Consider the following 23,611-nt stretch of genomic DNA (forward strand, 5'->3'; position numbering starts at 1 on the left):
CTGCCATCTATGACTTGAAACTGGAAAAAGTTATGTTTACTGAAAAAAAAATCTAAGTTTATGAATTCCAACCTGTTTTTTCTGATTTAAAATAAACCCAAAATGTTTGATTCATCATTTCATGACATTTTAATTAAGAAAGTAAGTAGTTTGGTAAAGAAATACAGCTCAAATATCAAATTCCTTAGTTCTAGAAGAGCATCTCTTAAAACACCATTTTTAAAGCTTTGAAAATCTTTGGAATTCTAGAAAACTGCTTAAAATGCAGTTATCTACTCGAATGATTCATAGAAGCATTATTATTCACTTTTACACAGTAAATTTTGAGAAATAATCTTGTTTTTGTTGAAAAACACAAGTGGTGCTATTCTTATTTCGCACCCTTTTTTCATAGTTTTGATCCTCAACGCCAAATGCAACGTCCAAAAAAAGTAAACTTATGCTTGATTTATCCGTTAAACAATTCAAAACAATTTGTAGAAGAAAATTGTTGTGATTTTCAAACATTCATATTTTAACAAGCAAAACACATAGTGGTGCTATTCTTATTTCGCTCACTGTAGTATGGTGGGGATCGTCAAGCTACAGTGGCGACACCTACCATGGTGAAGATCATCAAGATGCACACTGAGAGAATTTCTTGACGTGGTAACACTAAATTGGCGATAGATTTTAATACTCCGGATCAAAATGGCCGTCGGATCTTGGAAAATGATCTTTAGGCCCAGCCTTACAAAATCATAGATTTCAAGACCGCTCGTTTGAACAGAAGCAAGCGCGGGTAGAAAGGGCGAAGGCGCAGCTTACGTGGTCCGCGCATGAAAAATTTGGAGAATATCGTGTTTTCTGCCGATGAATTCGTCGCCGTGCAGCGGTTCGTGAAAAAAACAGAACTACAGATTTTGGTTGCCAGAAAGATCACGAACCTATGCAAACCTATTAAAGGCAACAAGACGACAGAATTCTGTCTTATTAAAGGTCTGGGTCGGAACCGCCCGTACTTTCCTGGTGAAGATCAACCAAACACCCTGAAGAGGTGTAGATCAATCAATTCACGTATCGAAAATAGATCTACGGCATGTCCTTGAACTGTGGACACGTCCCAATTTTGGTTTTGGTTAGTGGTTTTTCAGCAGAACTTGGCATTGGCTTACGAAGGAAAGAGGTCCCAATTTTTGTGTGCGAATTTTCGAGGGTTAATTTCGAGTACGGAGTAGTCGGGGAATTTGCCGGACCTATAGACTTGGCTGTCTAGCGTAGAAGCCCAAAGTCTACTCCACAAAACATGACGGGTTGGAAGTTCTGAAACGCCATCTAGTTGAGTTCTAAGGTAAAATTCCACAAAAACCACCTGCGGGTTTTTTAGAATATGTGCCTAGAGCTTCTGCAGCGAGTGGTTCAGTTCAAGGACAAAAAATCGAAAGGCGCCAATGGATTTTGAAAATATGATCTGTTTTGATGTAAATCCTATTAAATTTGAAAGAAAAAGATTTTGTTTTGGTCAAATTATTTGTTAGGTCCAATGTATCACTTCAATTGCCGGACCCTGTATAATAAAGTACTTCAATCAAACAAACTTTATCCTTTAGTTCATTCCTTACTAATGTCCATGAGGCAAAACAAAGAGAGTAGTTTCAATTAGGTCTATTTTGTTTTAAATTTTACCGAAAGTTGAAGAAAAGTCCTGGATTCATAATAAAAGTCTTGAGAGAAATGTTTTAAAAATATTTGCGAGAATAATTTCAAATCACTTTGGCAGCACATCTCTAGAATAAATTTAAAAGACACAAATATTTGTCAATGGGGTAAAGATTACGATAATATCGATCAAGTTGTGTGGTGTTGTCCAGTGTAAGAAAGCGTAAAATCAACTTTCAAAGATATTTCGGTTATTTAATTGAATCTTCCACGAATTTCCATGAGAGATATTTCCAGTCAACGTGACATGCAAACTATGAAAAGTATTTTTGATTTTCTGAAGAGAGCTGACTTAAAACTTTGAAAACAAAATGGAGACGAATGAAGAACTTGGGCCAGAAGAGCTGTGAGCGGCAAATCAAGAGACTCGAGCCTATTCACGACATAGTCCAGGTTCAACCCAAGACTAAGTCAATGATCTATCGGCCGAAACTAGGTCCACTATCAATTTAAGACGAGGTCCCCGATGAACCCAAGACGAAATCCATGGTCTACACGAGATAAGGTCCACAATCAATCCAAGACGAGGTCAATGATCAATCCGAAAGTCGAGAGCTTAGAACAATGAAATAAGTTCTCCGGGTCATCAGTTTGCCTTTATCGCAACAAATTCGAATGGTGATTTGAATCAAAAAGATACTAAGTAATGCAAATTTATAGAAAAAAGTTTGAATTGTATATAACTTTTGTATAACAAAGTTAAATTTATTCTTAAGAAGTTTTCGGCTCAATCCGATCAAGTATCAAGAGTCTGTTTGTTATAGTCTTAATAAATGTTTGAAGGATAAAAAAAGTAAACACAACTGTTTTTTTTAAATATCGTACAATTATGCTACAGAATTTAATCACGCTCTGGCCAGTAAATATCCTAGAAAAAAAAAGTTCATTAAAGATGTAAAAGATTTAAAAAATAACTGCAATGAACTTAATTTGTGGTTCAAAATACGGAACATTTTCATTTGATCTCAAATAATAACAATAAAAATCATTTAATGTTTATAAAAAATAACTTTATCCTGAAAAAAAAACCTTTAAAATATTTGTTACCGAAAACAGTCACTAATTTGTAATAAAAGGATTGAAGATCTGAACTTGATTCAATTTCAAAACTTAGTCATTAGTGAAGAGATGATATGAAGGATATGCATAAATAAATAATATTATATAGATTTGAAAAGATTTTGCAAAGAATGGATTGTAGAATTAGGATGAAATTTCTTTGGAAAAATAAACAAACAAGTCAGTCAGTCATTGATCTATTCTTTTGAGCAACAGATATGTCTGAGTTAATCTCTGAATTGAGTGGAACAAAGAGGTTGCAGGTTGTAAAGGCGCCTGATTCTGCCTCCGGTAAAAAGACGGATTGGAACTGGGAGCGCAGATTGTTAAAGCTGCTGCTGCTGTTTGTTAGTTTCTTATTCAGCCTCTGGTGTGAAGAAGGATTGGTACAGGACACGAAGATTTTTGAGGGTGCTGCTAAGATTGTTTGTTTCTGATTCGGCCTCCGATGGAAAGACAGATTGACAAAGGGAGTGCAGATTTTAAGGCTGCTGCTAGAAAAAAAAAGTTTCTGATTTTTAAGGCTGCTGCTACCAATGTGGTGGAAAGAGAGGTGATGAGAAAGAAACATTGTAAAAGAGAAGTAAGGTTTTTTCTTCGTAAACATAGTTACCATGACAGAAGTGACGTCACTACCGACCATTTTCGCGACGCATTTTGCCTAGGATAAATGAAGCTCCCTGACAACGTGGCGTTGCGACGCAGGGATTGTTTATGTTTATTTTTCTTTTTTCTCTCCGATGAGCAATAGTGTGCGTTCCTTTGCGCCACCTTAGTAAAAGTGTACCTCATTGTGCTGCTACATTGTGTTAGTTTCTGATTCGGTCTCAGGTGGAAAAACTCGACTGCAACAAACAGATTGGGAAGGCTGTTGCTGAGAATATTTTAGGAGTGCATGAATTATTTCTAATAATTTTCTAAGGATGGAATATATAATTGGGGGTTGGGCAACGCAGAACATGTTGCCTTATCTTTGTAGCTTCAAACCGTGGGGTTTGACTCGACTCGACACTACTTGACAGCCCCCGTCGATGGGGTTAGTCTACTCAGACCGTTGTCCGGCCTGCTTGTATCCCTTTGGCTTCTTCCGATCCAGCTCCCGATGTGCTGGTTCAGACGATGGTTCTACCTTCCTCTCGCTGAGCTATCCTACAACTGCTGACAGTTGGACATCGAGTCCTCATTGGCGAGATCTTGTACGTTGTGCGTGTCTTTATTGTCGTAAAAATAGACATCCTCCTCTAACAAAACCGAGATAGGCATGACGCTCGCCACAACTCAATCTCTGCAAGGTACTCTATTTTCCCAAGGCCTACCTCCAGGCCGCCACTCCGTACCGCAAAATTGACGTGGTCACGCTTCATAGTATCCTCTTCTTGCTACTTTGGATTGCAGATGAGTTCGACATTATCCGTGTGAGTACGGTCTTGCCCATTGCCGCTCTCTTACACACGTACTCGATATGACTTGTTAAGTTGAGTCTGTCGTCGATCATCACCCGCAGGTACTTAAATACGAGTTTGTTCACGATATCACACGATAGAGGTACCTGTTTGAGCAATGGTACCTGTTTAAGGTGATATCAGGTTTATGATTAGCACCATATTGGTTTTACCAAGAGGACAACATCATCCGCAAATTTTACGAGCTGGGATGCTCATTCGTAGGAGCTCGTCGTACGTGATGTGATGTTCTCGAGTGCCCTTACCGGTCATTTTATACTGTAGTTGGTGATTGTGGATAATCTTTCCACAAGCCTATACAGATATGCCGGCTCCCTCATTTGGATGAGCGACGTTGCAATTGCTATCCAACTGACGCTGTTGAAAACGTTAATCACGTCCAGAGTCCAGAGTGACAAGTGTGTCTTCGTTAGTCTGGCTCTGTCCGCTGTCTCAATGACAGATCGGATGGCGTCTGCGGTGCTGCGTTCTCTACGGAAACCAAAGTAAGAAGGTACGCCAACTACTAAGTGGTTTATCTAGAGTTCGGGACAACCAAAAACTTTAGTATTAGTTTGTTGTATCCGTACAGTCAAGTATTAGGCGTCCAAATGTAGCTAGAGAAACATATTAGGAGAAATGTTTGGAATGCAAATAAAGTTGTATATTATTAAGAAGTCGCCGTACTAGGCGTCGTCGGGAAGAAAATGCGTAAATAAAAAGGTACTTTGATTGTCAATTTTCAAATAACATGAAATGTTGCATGTCGTCGATGAACGGCGACTTCAACGTCGAGACGCTCATGAAAGTTTGTGACGTAGCAACCAAATCTTACACACACTCGTGCAAAGGCAGTCTTGTCCTCACCTATAGATAATCCATATAGCACCAATTACTCCTTAGAATGTACGTTAAAGCCGAAGCGTCGGTGTACAACGTAAACTGCGTACCTTCAATGTAACACCTTAACTTTTTGAAAGAATTTCTAACCGCCAGTCATCACTTGCATTACAATGGATGGCAAAGGGCTTATTAAAGCTGGGATTAGTATGTATCGGGACGCTGATCAAAAGTTTTCAGATCCTAATTTAAACTGTTTTCCGCTTCACGATTCCTATTAGGAACACTATTAGGATTATCCTTAAAAGCTCCGTTAAGGGACGTACAACTTCACTATAGTTGGCTTTGAATCTACTTCAATTATTGCCCATCTCTAGGAACTTTCGAAGGGACCAAAGGGATGTTGCGGTCTTTCGATATTTATAATTGCTTCTACCCTATCAGGATTCGGACGCAGTGCTTTTGAGGGCAAGACATATCCCAAGTATATCACTTCCAGTACGCGAAATTTGGAATCCTGAATTTATGAAAAGGTTTTCTGTGTTGAGAGGTGAGTTGCCGTAATACGCCGAAGTGACGTATATGCCATTTCCAGATCTCGTCATTAAGGGGTCTTTCTCCCTTCCCCCACTTTCCACTTCTCCGGGACCCCTCATAAAATGTGATCTGTATACAGTATCACATTTCATGATTAGTCGTGGAGAAGTGGAAAGTAGGAGAAGGGCAAAGGACACTCTTAATGACGAGATCTGGGAATGGCATATACGTCACTTCGGCATATCACGGCAAAAACGGTTGGTTCCAAAGTTTACCGAAAATTTTATAAGAAAATTAATTTACTAACAATAAACTCACAGACTGAATATAGCCGTATTTCCAATATTTTCATATTTCATGGACGCTATATATTTTTCTTAAATCGTAAATACAGAAGCTGAATTTCAAATTTATTTTAGGAAATAAAGTATTATGTAAAAACTTAGAAAAAAAAATATTTCCAACCAATTTGTTTGAAAGAAACAAACTCAGATTTCTTCTAATCCAGTCATTGACGAAGACAGAAATCCGTTTAATCACAGATCGTAAAGACAACTTTACGGTGTGAAATCATGTAAACGTACAGACACAAATACTGAAACACCTACCGGAGGGTGCAAAATTGTCACAGGTGTCGTCATCACCTTTCACTTGACAGGATTCAATGTTTGTACGTCGCCTCGGCTATCTTACTGGCGCTGCTCCCGTTATGACATATTTATGTGTTGTGCTGGCTGTTATCTTTTATCTTATTTGGTTTCTATCATTCAGAGCAACCCCGACTTGCTCTTCCATCATATGATGTATACGATCAAAACAAGCATGGAAGCGTTAAGTGGGTCTTGAGGGTTAAAATGTTTCTTCATGAGGAGGAAACTTATGTGAAGATGAAATAAAAGCACATAATCACTAAACAATTGCAGTAATATGTTTCGATAAATGCAAAACAAATGCAAAAAATGAGAAAAGAATGCACATTACCCCCTTCGAGTGCACCGGTAAGCAAATCTCGAGGTGTTGATGCGACATCATGGCAAAATGTTTGACTGTTCTCGAATTGCTGACAGCTTCGAAGAAACCCTCATATTGCAAACATACCGCTTCGAAAACACAACATCGTAAATCTACTTTGGCGTTTGCAGCGAAACTGGCAGGCGGATTTTATTTGCAGCTTCTTTAGAGGATTTTTTTTTTTTGACAAACTCAGTTGATTTTTTTAAAGATTCTTTCGGAAAGACTTGAGAATTGTGTGATTTTTTTTTCTATTAAACTAATCAATGATTGAAAATTTTAACTTAAAACGGTTTTAAAAATGAATTTTCAAAGGTTTTTTTTATAATTTGATATCTCAAAACATTGAGATACCTCAGGAATTTTTACCCTTAGGCCTGAACAAACGCCAAATGATTCTTTTGTCACCATCCCATACTTTCATTTTTTTTTAGAATATCTCGATGGGGAAAATTATTCAAGTTTCAGGTTTGTGATGATAAATTGACTAAATTATTTGAAACAAGATGAGAATTCTATTTCTAATTTGTTCCACTTTATTGAAAACTAGCTGACATGGCAAACTTTGTTCAGTCTTTGAATTTTCACAAAAAAGTGAACCTCCAGAACATTCTTCATGTTGGTCCTCCCGATTCAACAATAATTCAGAAGTGAACCTTCAGAACACTCGTAATGTTGGTCCTCTCGATCAAACGAAATTTCATAAAGTGAACCTTTAGAACATCTTCATGTTGGTCCTCCCGATCCAACGATAATTCTTGAAGCGGACCTTCAGAACACTCTATTGTTGGTCCTCCCGATCCAACGAAAACTGTAAAAGGGATTCTTCAGAATACTTTTATATTGGTTCTCCTGATCCATCGATAATTCGTAAAGTGAACGTTCAGAACACTCTTCATGTTGGTCCTCTTGATCCAAGAAAATTTTGTAAAGTGAACCTTCAGATTACTTTTTATTGTGATTTTAAGACAGGAATGTCTAATTGAACCTCAGACCCCAAACTGGATTTTTTGTCTGGGCTTTTGAGGGAGCTTCCATAATTTAAGTTATTATCAAAATTTAAGATTATTAGAATTCAATAAGGTTTCCAGAAGAAATTTATTCATTTGGAAGTGACTTAAAAAAGTTACAAGCCGCCAAACTTTCAATAGTGTCATATCGACTCTAAAATGAGATGTTAAATCATATGTCGAGCTTTATAATCTTTCCCATACCTTGATCGAAACTTTCATTTTAAAGTCTTACATCAGTTGATCACAGGTTTCACGGGTATTTGCAACGATCGAAGTTTTGAGTTTCAAAGCTCTTCTGAAAACACTCCTGAAATTACAGTAAATTGAAGCTCTACAATGTGTATGCGAAGAAACAACCGAAGCTTTATCAAACTATAAACATATCGGTTCTTAATAGCGGTATCGTTTCCTTACATAACAACCACATTCCATGGTAGGAAAAAATCCCACAAACCAACCATCAAGAATGAAAGCACCGAAAATCAGAAACGAAACAGAAACCACAGTTTGGCAGCTCGGAAGCGTCTTTCCACAATCAGTTTGGTGGACCAAACCAAATGTTCGGAACCAGAAGTGTGGAAGAAGATTTTCTCCTGTTGTTATCAAAAACATTCTCTCAAGTTGGTTGGCCGCGGCCTTGCTCGTTGTTGGCTGTTGTTGTCTGGAAACCAACTGAACTAAAACGAACGTGAAACGACGACCGACGCCAGGAATCAAAAGTTTCAACTCATCTCCCTCGAATGCCAAAAGAGTTTTATCAGGCCGGCAAACGCCTCACCGAAAATCCTTTGAGCATTCGGCCATATTTTGTGCCAGTCAAGCCTTTGTGTTCTTACGCCATTTTGGCGGGAGTTGGGGCAGGACAGATTTTCGGAGCCGTTTGTTTCTTCGCTGCTTATTTTGCCATCTTTACACACAGTGGCTATAAGATGCTTTTCCGCTTGAAAGTTTTCGCACCGTGTAGCCAAAGATGTATGGAATGGTTCGGAATTAAATTTAAAAAGTTCATAATTCTACCGTCGTTGCTGCTGGTTTCACAGCATTTTTTTTTCTCTTCCCTCTACTGTCTCCTCTACTGATTCGCGAAACATTTTCTACCGCAGAAAATCCCACAACAGGAAAAGTTTTTCGCATTTGCGTCAGAACATTTTTATCCCTTTTTATTTACAGCAATGTTGCGGCACCTTTTCCGGTGAATTTGTTTTAGAAAAATCACATAAAAGGATCGTCCATAGACCGTAGCTTTTTCGTACCTTTAAGATGGGGAAGATTCATGCCACAAATTATAGAAACAATTCAGTCGGACGACAATGCACTATGGATTAAACCGACTTCACGTCAGTCAGACAGTCGGCGATCAAGCGAGAGAGCACAGATTAAAAAAAATCTACAGGTTGATATCAAAATTCGTGTGGTTGGCTCTTCCATTACACAGAATCTGGTTGAACCCATAATATTGTTTAATCAATGTCGATAGCTACGAACAAACTAGCGTTACTGTAAAGTTAATTTGGCTGCAGAGGATTTCTCAACTGCTTATCGCTCAAATAATTCAACAGCTGGTAGATTTGGCTATTTTTTTTCTATTCTACATATACTATCTGATAGTTTGTTCTCAAATATCACTGATGCTTAACTAGACCTCGAATTTCGTATAAAAAGCGGGAAAATTGAATGACTTAGAAGAAATATCAGTCAGAGTCAGTAGTTATTTCTCATGGAAGTAGTCGACCAGCACAACAAAATATTGCTGCTGTGTGATGGACGACGAAACGTATATAACAGACGATTTTAGGCCAATTCCGGAGTTGGAATTTTTTACCGGCAAGAGCAAGTTCGATGTGGACGACAAATTCAAGAAGAAGAAAATGTCGAGGCTCGCCTCCAAATATCTCGTTGGCAGGTCATCTGCTATTGCGGAATGAAAAGTTTGAAATCGGATGACAAGTTGAGAGGACACCTTATATTATTGATGAGAAATCAAGCGAGTCGAGAGGACAGCTTGAAATCGAAAGGCGACTTCAGAGGACAGCCTGGTGAATTGATGAAAAAAAAAACGAGCGAGTTGAGAGGTCAGCTTGCAATCTAAAGGTGAGTTGAGAAGAAAGCCTGAGTAATTGATGAAAAAACAAGCGAGTTGATAGGACAGCTTGGAATCTAAAGGAGAGTTGAGAGGACAGCATGAGTAGTTGATGAAAAAAACAAGTGAGTTGAGAGGACAGCTTGCGAATGAAAAGCAAGTTTAGAGGACAGCCTGAGTAAATTAGCAAGTCTTGTTTCTCCAGAGAGGACAGCTTGAAATCGAAAGGTGAATTGAGAGAACAGCCTGAGTTACTGATAATAATTCAAGCGAATTGAAGGAACAGCTTGAAATCGAAAGGCGAGTTGATATGATAGCCTAAGTTACTTATCAAATTGAAAATCAAGCGGATTGAATGAACAGCTTGAGATAAGAACAATCAAGCCTTTTGTCCCATTATGCGACGAAAATGATACTTAAAGGACTTCACTCCGGCTTCCCAGAGGCCACCAAAGTGTGGTGAGCGGGCCGGGATGAAGCGAAAGATGATGCCGTATCCTGCGCAGAATTCGCCCCATTCCTTCGACTTGAATTGTTGCTGGAACTCCTTCCGAAGTCGACGCAATTCGCGATCCGCCCCGACGAAAGCGGTTGCATTGTCACAGTGCAGTTCGAGAACGCGGCCACGACTGGCGACAAAACGTTTGACGGCGTTAATACACGCGACGGTCGACAAGTCAGCGACGACTTCGAGATGCACGGCCTTCACCATCAAGCAGACGAATAACGCAACGTAAACTTTAACCGACGCACCTTTACCAAAAAGCGGACGAACGAAAAACGGCCCACAGTAGTCCATTCCTGAATAGGTAAAAGCTCGGGCTGGTTTTAGACGTACTGATGGTAGTGGTGCCATGATTTGGTTTGTAGTTGTTGGATTGCACCTGAAGCAGATTACGCACTGGCGTACAATCTTCCGAGCTAACTCTCGACCCCGTAGTGGCCAAAAACGTTGGCGAATTGTTGCAAGGAGAAGGGAAGGTCCTCCATGAAGTGTCTGCAGACGCATTTCCACTTCCAGTTCGGGTTTAAATGGTATCGATACAACGCCTTCCGGCCACATTTCGACGGGGGAGGAAAGAAATTCTGGACCATGCCACCACAGCTTGTCGTGCAGGATCTGGCTTGCGAGCATTCCTCGGGAAATACGATCCGCAGGGTTCAATTCCGTCGATATGTGCCTCCATTGGGAACCCTTTGTTAGACGTTGAATCTCTGCAACTCGATTGGAGACGAAAACTTTCCAACAGTTAGATCGGGAATTGATCCAGTGAATAACGACTGTTGAATCCGTCCAAAATGTTACTGATCCGGTGATTCTTGTGTTCGTTAGCAGATTGTGAATCAATTGGCTGCCAAGAAGAGCTGCGCACAGCTCCAAGCGAGGAATAGATTGACCACGAAGCGGAGCGACACGAGATTTTGATGTGAGAAGATGCGAGTGGAATTTGCCTTGTTCGTCAGATGATACAATGTAGATGCAGCAACCGTAACCTTTCTGCGACGCATCGCAAAAACAGTGGATCGTGTATTGTTGTAGTGTGTTCCGAAAAACTCTGCGAGGGATTTGTAACGATGACAGCTCCTTAATGTCGCTACGATATTTCCTCCACCATAGTGCCGACTCTTCTGCAAGCTCAGAATCCCACGATAGATCAGCCTCCCAGAGGGTTTGGACGAACATCTTTGCGTTAACGACTACAGGCCCCAGGAGTCCAAGGGGATCAAACAGCTGAGACATCTCAGAAACCACAATGCGCTTAGTAAAAATTTCAAGCTCTTAGAGAGCAGGGATCTTGAATTTGAAGACATCCTTCTGGGGAAACCATAACAAACCCAAGGTTCTGACTGCTTGAGAACGATCGAGTTCTAGTTCTGTTGATGTCTCCCAGAACTCTTCCGGAACACCGCTGAGAACTGTTTTGTAGTTTGACGCCCATTTTCGCAGAACAAATCCAGCCGACTTCAACATTTCCATTAGTTGCTTGCAGGTTTCTGTCATCGTGTCGTGGTCATCGTGTCCAGAAATTATGTCGTCTACGTATGTGCCCTTTTGAATCACAGGTACGGCAAGAGGATACCGACTTCCCTCGTCGATAGCGAGTTGTTTAAGCACACGAGCAGCGTGAAATGGCGAACTTGCAAGACCGTAGGTAACAGTTTTCAACTGGTAGGTGCTGATTGGGTCAGTTGGGCTTCTGCGCCAAAGAATTTGCTGGAATTTCCGGTCATCAGGGTGGACCCAAATCTGCCGGAACATTTTCTCTGCATCGGCGGTAATGGCGAACAATGACAGGCGAAAATTAACGACAGTAGAGAAAAGAGCTGGCTGAGCTGTTGGTCCGGTGTAGAGAGCGTCGTTGAGCGACAGAGCGGCTGTTCCACGACAGGAACCGTCATACCACGCGTGTTTTGGTGGTCGTACTTTCTGGACGTTGGATGGCATGGTGAGGAAGAAAAAACTGTGGGCTACGCGGCGCGTCGCGAATCAACTCCATGTGACCCAAACTCTCGTACTCTGCCATGAAAGCTGAATAGCTGTGATGCAAATCTTGGTTGGCAGCGAATCTCTTTTCCATTTGCTGCAATCTTCGAAGAGCAGCGGTGTATGAATCGCCAAGCATCGAGACCTTCTCTTCCTTGAGTGGAAGGCGAACGATATAACGACCTGTATCGTCACGGGAAACGGTAGTTTTGAAGTGATCTTCGCAGTGTTGTTCGTCAGGAGTGAGAGCCTTACCGTCATCGAAGTTTTCAACTTCCCAAAACCTCTGAAGTTGAGTATCGAGGTTATCGTCAACGCAGATGTGGCATGCTTGCAGTTCTCTAAGCTCTGCATTTGGCTGCTTCAATGTGCCACAAACGATGTATCCGAGGACCGTTTTCTGTAGCGTCGGAAATTCGGAACCAAGGGAAAATTGCTGGTGTTGAAGAAGGTCGAAGAACAGAGCAGCTCCAATGATGATATCAACACCTTGGCTAATGTTGAACTGCGGATCTGCAAGCGGTAGATGTTTTGGAATCTTCCAGCGAGCGGTGTCAATGTGATGGCTGGGTAGCGAGACGGTAAGCTTTGGCAGTACGAGACAGTCTAACTGAGTAGCGAAAGTTTCAAAACGTGAAGCAATGGCTAACGTAACACCATAGCGAACGTTGACGATGGATTGCCCTATTCCACTAACTGGTGAATTGAGTTTGTTCCGCTTCAAACGTAGTTTCTGACAGAGGGCTTCCGAAATGAAGCTAGGTTGAGAACCACTATCGAGCAATGCTCTGGCAAAAACGTATTTATTATCTGCATCTCTCACTTTTATCACTGCTGTTGACAAGATAACTATTGACTGCTGTAGTTGGGTGTTTATTTCCGCATTTTGGGAGGATTATCAACGGAAACGACCGACGGCGTTGGGAAAGGATCGACACGCGACGATAACGGAAACGACGGATCAGGTGGTGAGGCAGATGAATTTTGTTCGGACAGATTGCTTTCGGCAAAATTCGGTACGAGATGCGACATTTGGCACGAATGCGACGAAGTTGCTTCAGCGGAATTGTGAACTGGCACAGGTCAATTAGTAGATGCTGCTGGTTGTGAACCAGAAGCCGACGGAAATGGAGGCAGGTGTAGCAAGGAGTGATGCCTCTTCGAACAACTTTTACAGGATCCGCTGGAGCAATTTCTGGCTTGATGTGTTCCCTTGAGACAGATTATGCAAAGGCCATTCTTTTTGACAAGTTCAAAACGGAGTTGAGGAGAAAGTGCTCTAAATTGTTCACACTGGAACAGGAAATGCGCTTGCTTACAACAGGCACACCTGGGCGCATTATCAGAGACGACATGTGATACAATTGATCTGGATTTCGTTTGCTTATTCTCGGATTGGGTCGTTGCCGATTGGGAGAGCTTTAGGGTTTGTACTATTCGCGATCTTCTGTGGATAAACTCGAGAATTTGATGGTATTGAGGGTATTCGTCAAAGGCTGATACTAATGTTTCCCACTCGCGAAGTATTGCAGCATCAAGACATTGGCTCAATCGTTCGATAAGAAATGAATTCCAGTGGTTCTCAGCGCCTTCGAGTTTATCCAACAGAGATACATGGCGATCAAATTCGTTCGCAAGATCTGCAAGCCCCTGCGCAGACTCTTTTTTCAAAGAGGGAACGGAAAGTAAGGCAGACATGTGTCTCTTTATTAACAGGTTAGGTTTCTCATAACGTTCTTTCAATAGATTCCACGCTACCAAATAATTGTTGGCAGTAATCTCCAGCGCAGAAATAATTCAAGCTGCTTCACCAGAAATTGTTGCTCGTAAATAGTGCATTTTCTGTACCGCTGATAATTGCACACTTGAGTGGATGAGAGAGACGTAAAGATCGCGAAAGGATACCCAATCATCGAGATTTCCGGAAAATTCCTGTAATTTAATTTCAGGTAAACGAACACTTGAAAAAATAGGCACAGCTGATGATGCAGTAGGGATTGAGGTAGGTAAGGGTGGTGGAGCAGGAATCTTACTTTGCAATGATGCTTTTAATTCATAATAAAGTGTTTGAAAATCTTGTCTTTCTTGCAAGAATTCTTCTTCAGCATCTTCCAACACTTCTATCTCCTCTTGTGTTTCTTCGAATTCATGCCACAAAGCATCTAAACGTAATATGCGAATGGGCAGTTGTTCACTTTTACTTTGATCAAACAAATCATTAAAAGTTTTGATCAAATTTGCGGAACCCAAAATATTTGTCCGCCGACGATAAAGGGTTTTCAATTTGGCTAACTTATTATTCGCCTTCTTTGGTGGCGTCATACTGCTCAAATTCTTCTTAAAAGTAAGTCTCACGTACCTGCATGTGCTGCTACCACCTTACCCTAACCTCACTTTCGGTATGCGGATCCTCACGTGTGCTGCTGACGTAGAATATGCCTCAATTATCTGCCACCGAATGGGGAGGCTGGCCGACTAGTGATGTTGACGACAACGACGACGAATGCTGGATGATAATGGCTCAGCAACACAAACGGGCTAATGACGACTGCACTATGATGAAATCGACAGTGCTGAAGGTGATGATGACTTCCGGATGTTTGTAATTCAGCTGAGCTGACGATGAAAACGACGACAATGACTGCCTGATGACGATGGATCAGCAGTCGCAACGATGTTGTTCCGTAAGATCGGGTGCTGGACTGGATCTTTGTGGTTCTGAGAGCACAAAACGACGAAATGTAGTGCCACGTGGTGGTCGACTTGGTAGTGCAACTGCTATCCCGGGTTTCGGCACCAAAATGTTTTGGGTAATCACCTGAGATTCCGGCTGCTTGTGGTTCGCACTCACGTCCAATTCCTCCGTCGACGATGACTGGTTCCAGCTGGTGGTGGTTCGGATCGGTTCCAGGCAAACATGTTCACTTATTTTCCACGGGAACAAAACTTGGCGATGTTGCCTCCACGAGCGTAAAATTATTGTGTGTCATGTTTCTCTAACTTTGACATTTTTCATTTCAGGGATGCCAGTATGACAGAATTCATGGTAAGTACCAAGGTAAGTAGGTATTTAAGGTAAGTGTACACGGAAAGTATAATGTAGGTGAAATATTAATTTTGTTCCAAGGTGAGTATAATTTTAGGTGAGGTAATGTGTAATCATTAATAATTCAATTTTCTTATTTTTAGGTTTAACTATTTTGTGTAGGTAATGTATGCCGCAACACATGCTTTATCTTCTTAGATTTCACCTTCAAGTGTAACAAAATCATATGTTTTTTAAAGCATAATTCATAACGTTTACAACGATGTAAGTGTGTATGAGTGTAAAACTTTTTTACATTAATAAAACTAGTTAACAGCATTTTTCAACTAAGTAAACTGACGATCGTTGTTATGTAACAATCGAAAACCTAATCCAAAAAAAATCAGTGGAACAGTTTTTGATTTATGCTCCAAATATGAAATTTTGGAATATGAAAAAAAATCTTTTACTTTAAATATCTCGGACTGCATAACATGAATTTGAAAACTGTTTTAACATATTGAAACTGAATAATTAAGCTACCGATAATTCGTACTTCAATTTTAACAGTATTGTAGATATATGTGAGTTTATGATTAGAAAAAAATAAAAACACATTTTCTTAAAAGAAATTTTGTTTCATCGATGGCTTTTGACTCGAAGGTAACAATTGAAAATTTATATTTTCGCTGGACCTTAAATATAAATTTAACCAAACCAAGATTTCAAGTGTTTCTTTATCAAAATCGGTTGAAAATTTTAGGAGTAAGAGTTACTAAAAAGTAACAGTAATTTTTGCATTTTTAAATAATTTAACAAACCACAGTATATGACAAAGATACGAATCTTAATTTAGGAAGAAATAAACGCGATAAATCTCACCCGCTCTAAGTTAAAACTAATCAATGACTTAGCAGAAGGTCACATGCCAAATTCAAGCAAGGTCTGACTATGAAAAGGAAGCTTAAAGCGTGAATGGAATGTTAATCTATTTTGATCGGTAGAAGCAAAAAAAATAATGGTTATTCGTTGATACTTATTTCTTCACTGGCCAATTGCTTTTCATGAATAATTTTCTTAAAGCTATGCACTTGAAATCTTGGTTTTAAATTGACATTCAAACCCATCGAAAGTAAAATTTCATTGTTACCATCGATTCAAAAATCGTCTATGATACAAAATTCTCTCTGAAGAATGTGTTTTAATCGTTTTTTATTTTGATTATAAATTCACAAATATGAAACGTACTGTTACTCGTACGCAAAATTAAAGTTTAAATGATCGTTAGCAATCATTTGAACTTGAATCTTGCGTAAGAGCAGCAGTACCTTTATATTTGTGAATTTTAAATTGAAAAAACAATAAAAACTTATTTTTTAAGAGAAAATTTTGTATCATCGAAGATTTTTGACTCGTCGGTAACATTTGAAATTTTTTACTTTCTATGGATTTTAAATGTTAATTTAGAATCAAGATTTAAATTTATTCAGTTTAAATTAGCAAAAAATAGATTTCAAATTTATGTTATGTAGTCCTAGATATTCGAATCTAATTATGTTCAAATACATTTTTTTCCAAAATTTGGTGTTTGTAGCATAACACAAAAATTATTCTTCTAGTTCACGATTTTTTTTTAAATATTGTTTAAGCAAGTGAAACAAATATTTTCAAAAATTTCATTTCATTTTAATTTTTTTTTTATTTTTCATTTCATATCTCTTTAGATTTAGATTGAGAACAAAAATCAAGAAAACTCGGAACTTTTCTCGCATTCGCTGTTTGTGTCAAAGAATACTTAATAATTGTAGTTAGTAATAATATTCGTCGGAATAAGATTAAGATATCAGCCATAATTCTAATCAATAGTTTTAAGAACAATCTGGTATGAATCTTTTAGAATTATTCCTAGATTTTTTTTTAAAATATTGAGGCCTTTGGAGAAAAGTGGTATAAGTGCATAAAATCTAATTTATAGAATACATGTTTCTAAGTTGTTAAGTTTTCCATTATTTTTAGGGGTCATTATTCATCAAGTGAGCACAGCGAAAAATATCTTATTTGAAATTTTACAAATACAATACAAGACAAATTTTGAATATGATCTATCCCTCGTTTCTGGAATCTTCCTCCTTTTTTCACGATATTCAAAAAGTCATCATTTTTTAAATGCATCATTTCCGAATCAGGTAGTTATATAAAATTGAACAAATAAAAAACTCCTTTCGAAGGTTTTATAAACATCTATTTGGTGATATTACTGATGTTTTGAAAAAATAACGTTTTAAACGCCAAATTATCGAATCAGAAATAAAAGTTTTCTTGAGAGATGTACCTATATTTTAATTTATGATTTTCCAACTTTATCATGTTTATCCTAATAAAATATCTTTTTTTCTATGATGGTCCCTAAGGCCCATTTGGGTCTTTTCTCCAGCCTATATTCATAGATTCCAGGATACTGAAGATTGATTATTTTTCGAGGTTTTTTGCCCATAGTACTATGTGATTCCTCCGCTGACTATACACCAGAATCAAAAACATGAAATCTAGAACTGCTGCTTGATCTGTATAGGAGACTCATACCAATTTTTAACTTATTTGGACTGTTTTGACACAGCTCAAATTCGTATGACATTTTGGCAACTTATATTCTAGCAGAAACCTTTAATTCACAGTCTTGTTTAAAAAAACACTAACTGAAACTCGAAAATCTCAAAAACGCGTGAATATTTTTGATTTATATATTCACCGAAAATATTATTGAATGAAATTTTTAATTTTTTAAATGAAGTTGATCCTTGGTATTTTTATTACAAAACTTCAAGGTATGAGTGAGATATCGAAGAAAGTATGCAGAAAAATTGCAAAATTCAAATTCAGTAAATTTTTTGAAAAGATTAGTTTTCGGAAAATCGCTGTTAATTCTACAGATTTGGAAATTAAAAAAAAATAATCTCAAACGTCTTCCTGCACTTAATGAACTAGGTTTGGGAGAAATTGGCAAAATCTTAATTAAATAGACTATTCTTTCAAGAGATTTCTTGACTAGTTTTCATTACTACTTCTTATACAAAGCCTAACAAGTTTGGTACATTTCTATTTTTTTAGATGAATATGAAGATATGTTTCGTCATATATGGATAAATCCACAAAAAAAACTTACCCTTGAACCGCGCGGAAGTGAAGTTAGTGAGCCAATCTGGTTGTATTTGATCATCAGCGTGAGTCGCTCTTGAGACATCCAAGTGCCTTGGTCCTTCGTTTTTGGCTCCTCGGTTAGTTTTTCCGCTTCACCATTCTCGGTGTCTTCCTCTTCCGCCTCCTGAATGAGTAAGAAGTGTAAGGAGACGGTAGTAAAGTGAAACAAATCCCTTTAAAAAAAAAAGTCTCCACACCAACCGAGCCAGCAGACTTACCGGATTATCGTACTTTCGCAGCCAGATGGCGTGGATAAACTTGTACGCCAGCCCTCCGGCGACTGCAACTAATCCCATGTACCGGAATGCTTCCCGAGTGCCAACTTCGCCAATTAGAAACCCTCCAAAGAAGGATCCGCTTCCTCGACCCAAGCTGAAGTGAGCCATTCCGAGCACACCGATCAGGGTGGCTAGCAGATTTTTCGGTGCCAACAGGGCGCAATAGGTGGCCGCTGCTACCCACATCAGATGACAGGAGAGGGCTTCCATCGCCTCGAATGGGAAACACCACCAGGCGTTTCTGGGAGGGAAGAAAGAAATGATGCTATGAGAAAACAAGTTTACACCGCGTTTGGTGAAATGAAAATCTTATGAGGACACGCTGCATTTAAGCTGTTTTTGGATTCAAGTTAACTTTAATCTTTACCGAAGGGGAAAAATTACCTTTCTTAGAAACGAATGATGTTAGGCACTGTTATAACTGTCATTACTGTTTTCACAGTTATCACTAAATATAAAAAATATCGACATAATTCTATACAAACATCAGATTTGATGCACGCCCCTTTTCCTAAGTAGGTATTATCTGGCCCAAATTTTGCTTGGGACCTTGTGCTAATATATATTTTAATGTGTTTAATTTTGTAATTCAGTTAAAAATTTCTTTTGTGGGATCATAGGTGAATGTATGATTCGATTTGGATTTTTAGTAACATTCTTTGAAGTGGAAATTTCAATAAAGGACAGGTTTACCTTTCAAATAATTTTTTAAAAAACTTATTTTTTAACTTTTTGAATTTGTTTGATATAAAAAGTTTATCTATGAATTAGCCATATTAAAACATTTTTTGAATCTCATTGCATTCATTTGGTGGAGACTTATTTGGTTTGGACATAATGCCAACAAGTAATACAAGCTATTAGAGCAGGGATGAACCAAATGCGGCCCGCGGGCCGCTTGCGGACCTCGAGACTTTTTTGTACAGCTCGCGGAGCTGATCTCAAATTAGTATTTTTAAATTGATCAGTTTTAGATATAATGGATCTTTCATAATCCATAAACCAATAAATCTATATTAAACCAATAGCTGATTTTTAATACCTTACTACCCTTCGTTCAATCAAGGGCTCAGATATTGCCCGAATATTTTTATATAAGAACGCTTTCAAAAAATACTCTTACAATTGACATTTTGAAATTAATTTTTTTTATATATTTTTCCTGTGAGAAACATTTAAAGTGATAAATTAAGAACTTCAAATCACGGTTTTATTTTACAAACAAGGCTCAATAACTTGACAAATATAATTTTTAGAATTTGTTGAGATAACACCATTGTTTTGTTCTGCTTCGCAAATTTTTCTAGAACATTTGATATTTGTAAGACATTCCTGTTTAGAGATATAGCGAAGGAATCAAGTATCCCCAGGGATCAAGTATCCTCACTCTCCCCTAACATTGACAAATCTGGTTGAAAATCTGTAAAATTATGAATATTTCATGATTATGAAACCATGCTTACTATCCCAATGCAATGATTTTATACGAAACCTAAAATTAAAAAATAACTCCGATTATAGGAACAAAAGGGAGTTTCTCGACAAAATTTCAATAAATTGTGAAGAAACTTTTTTTTAAATGCGCACAAAAAATAATCGCTATGTATAAGCTCCTTGAAACTTTTAAATTTAAATAGAAATTTGAAAGAAAGGTGGATAGACAGGCATTAGTGCGCCAATAGGAGAAAGGTTGAGAGCGTGTTTTTACGCACACTTCAAACGAGCAAAAACGTAGCAACCCATAGGTCTACTGAGCTTTTCTTATGCGAGAACAGTTCTAGCGACGTTGCCATCTTTTTTCAGATTCGCTGCGAATAGTTGCTACTTGTCGATTTTTTCGCATTTCACATTTAATCTATTCCGCGTTCTTAATTTTTGGCCAAGTGTCAATTTTTGAACCGTATTTTCTTGTTGTATTTTTTTTTTTTTGAAGTGTGCGTAAAAACACGCTTTCAAACCACTGGGCTCGCTATGCATGGGAATTCTCTTTCTGAGTTTCTTATGTATAGTTAGCTAGTGTAGAGCAAAGGCGGGAGCAATTCATGGGAGCTTTTCATCAACATGCCCTCTAGCCTAAAATTTCAACACCTATCAAGCTTTCTCCTATTGGCGCACTAATGCCTGTCTATCCACCTTTCTTTCAAATTTCTATAAATAAATTCTCTCTAGTTTTCACTCCGCCGCACATGCCATTAAAATTATAATCATAAAAATTACGGCGATTAAAATCATATAACATTAAATGGAAGTGGTGACGTAAAATACGACCGCATTGGTTCAAACAAAAAAGGGTTTTTCTCAGAAAACGGTTCAAACCTTTTACTAAGCGTAGACATTTTTAATCTATATATATATATACTAGCTGATCCCATACGAACTCCGTTTCGCTTTCAACTTGGAATATGTCATGAATAGTTTGTATGAAAGTCGATTGCCAAGCATTTTCCAGATTCATTGATAAGTAATAATTGCAAAAATATTGGACGATCACTTCGTCTGTCGTGTGCTACTAAATATGAAATCAGGAATCAAAAACTACGTGTATAAATTTCGACTAAATCATTGCATAACAACGAAATTATTGCCAAAAAGCTAAACCCCTTTCGGAGGCTCTTATATAAACTTTGATATCTATAATCGATTGCCCTTCCCTAAAAACTCCCGTGTGCAAATTTTCAAAACAATCCATTATATAATTACGTCAATATTGCTAAAAATAATGAAAAATTAATTTATATGGACGACCCCTTTCGTCGACCCCTGGCAAAATGTTTGACATCTGAGATCGATTGTCCGTCCCTGAAAACTACCGTGTGGAAATTTTCATCCCAATCCGATGTATAATAACGTTGATATTGCAAAAATATTGAAAGGTTTATATGGACGACCCACTTTGTCGGCCCCTTAAACTGAATTGAATACCTGAAATCCATTGCTGATCTCTCAAAATCCTCGTGTACCAATTTTCGTCTGAATCCGATGTATAATAACGACAATATTGCATCAACAGTGAATAGTTAACATGGAAGACCCCTTTGGTCGACCCCTGATTTTAGTTTGAATTGAAATCAGTTATTTTTCCCTAATAACTCCTATGTGCAAATTTTCATCCCGATCCGATGTATAAAAACGACAATATCACTAAGATACTGAAAATTAAATATGGACGACCCCTTTTTCCGGCCCCTTACACTAAATTGGATACCTCAAATCGATTGCACGTCACTCAAAACTATCGTGTACCAATTTTCATCTGAATACGATGTATAATAACGTCAATATCGCACAAACAGCGAACAATTAATATGGACGACCCCTTTGGCTGACCCCTTACACAAAATTTGACACCTGAAATCGATTGCTCGTCTTTCAACACACTCATGTGCGAATTTTCAACACAATCCGACGAAAAATAACGTCAATATCGTGAAAACAATATTTGTCTTGTATGGACGACCCCCTTCAGAAGGGGTCATCCAAAAATCTGAAAACATTTTTCATCCTTCCTGGTCCTAATGAGTATCCATGCCAAATTTCAGCTCTCTAGCTCTTAAGACGGCTGAGTCTATAGAGGACAAACAAACAAACAAACAAACAAACAAACAAACATACAGAAATTGCTTTTTATATATATATAGATAGATAAAGCAATTTCTATGGGTTTGTTTGTTTGTTTGTCCTCTATAGACTCAGCAATCTTAAGAGCTTGAGAGCTGAAATTTGGCGTGAATGCTCATTAGGACCAGGATTGAAAAAAAATGTTTTCAGATTTTCAGATGACCCCTTCTGAAGGGGGTTGTCCATACAAGACAAATATTGTTTTCGTGATATTGACATTATTTTTCGTCGGATTGTGATGAAAATTAGCACCTGAGTGAGACGAGCAATCGATTCCAAGCATAAAATTCAGGATCAGGGGTCGTCCAAAGAGGTCGTCCATACAACACACATACTGTTTATGCCATATTACAGTCATTATGCATAGGATTGAGTTGGAAATTGGTACACGGACGTTTTGAAAGACGGATTACCGATTTCAGGTATCAAATTTGGTGTAAGGGGCCGGCTTAAGGGGTCGTCCATACTAAATAAATACTGTTTTAGTTATATTGACGTCATAATACATCGGAATGTCATGGAAATTGGCACATGAAAGTTTTTAGGAATGAACAATCGATTTCAAGTGTCAAATTTTGTAAAAGGGGTCAGCAAAAGGGGGCGTTCATATTAACAGTTCAGTGTTTTTGCGATATTGGCCTTATCAAACATGGGATTGAGATGAAAATTTGTATATTGAGGTTTTAGGGGATGAGGAATTGATGTCAGGTTTCAAATTTTGGATCAGGGGTCAGTCAAAGGGGTCGTCCATATAAACTTTTCTCTGTTTTAGCGATATTGTCGTTATTATGTATCCGATGGAAATTAAATTTAGTGCGTGCGAGTTTTAAGGGACGAGAAATTGATTACATTCATTAAATATGAGATTGAGATTGGAAAAGGGTCGTCCATATTGATTGTTCATTGTTTTTGCGATATTGTCGTTATTATGCATCGGGTTGAGATGAAACTTTGCACATAGGGGTTTTAGAGACAAGCAATTTATTTCGGGTATGAAATTTAGTGTCAAAAGTCGGCGAAAGGTTCGTCCATATTAACATCACTCTATTTTTTTTTATATATTTACGTTATAATGCATTTCAATGATATGAAAATTTACCTACAGGAATTGAAATAGACGAGCAATCGTTTTTAGCTATTAATTTTTGTGAAAAGAGTCTACAAAGAATCGATTTGAAAACTTATGCACAGGCATGTAGTGATTAAATCAATATGATTTTATGTGTTGAATTTTGGATTATTGTACAACGAAAAGGTAAAATTCTTTTGAACCATCCGCCATTTTTTTAAAATGTCGTGAAAACTAAACGGGTTATCGTGCTTATTG

The 23,611-nt window shown here is 38.2% G+C and overlaps 1 protein-coding gene across 4 annotated transcripts in view; it reads right to left on the minus strand.

Annotated features, from left to right (window-relative positions):
* Positions 1-23,611, minus strand: part of LOC129744793 (uncharacterized) — a 158,177-nt gene that overhangs the window by 22,303 nt on the left and 112,263 nt on the right. For all 4 annotated transcript variants that reach the window (XM_055737498.1, XM_055737499.1, XM_055737496.1 and 1 more), the window contains exons 8-9: positions 18,607-18,907; positions 18,354-18,512 (exon numbers count right to left, since the gene is read on the minus strand). In XM_055737498.1, the coding sequence (XP_055593473.1) occupies positions 18,354-18,512; positions 18,607-18,907 (460 nt within the window). The remainder of the gene's footprint in view (positions 1-18,353; positions 18,513-18,606; positions 18,908-23,611) is intronic.

This window comes from Uranotaenia lowii, chromosome 2 (assembly GCF_029784155.1).
Source record: "Uranotaenia lowii strain MFRU-FL chromosome 2, ASM2978415v1, whole genome shotgun sequence".
Taxonomy (NCBI): domain Eukaryota; kingdom Metazoa; phylum Arthropoda; class Insecta; order Diptera; family Culicidae; genus Uranotaenia; species Uranotaenia lowii.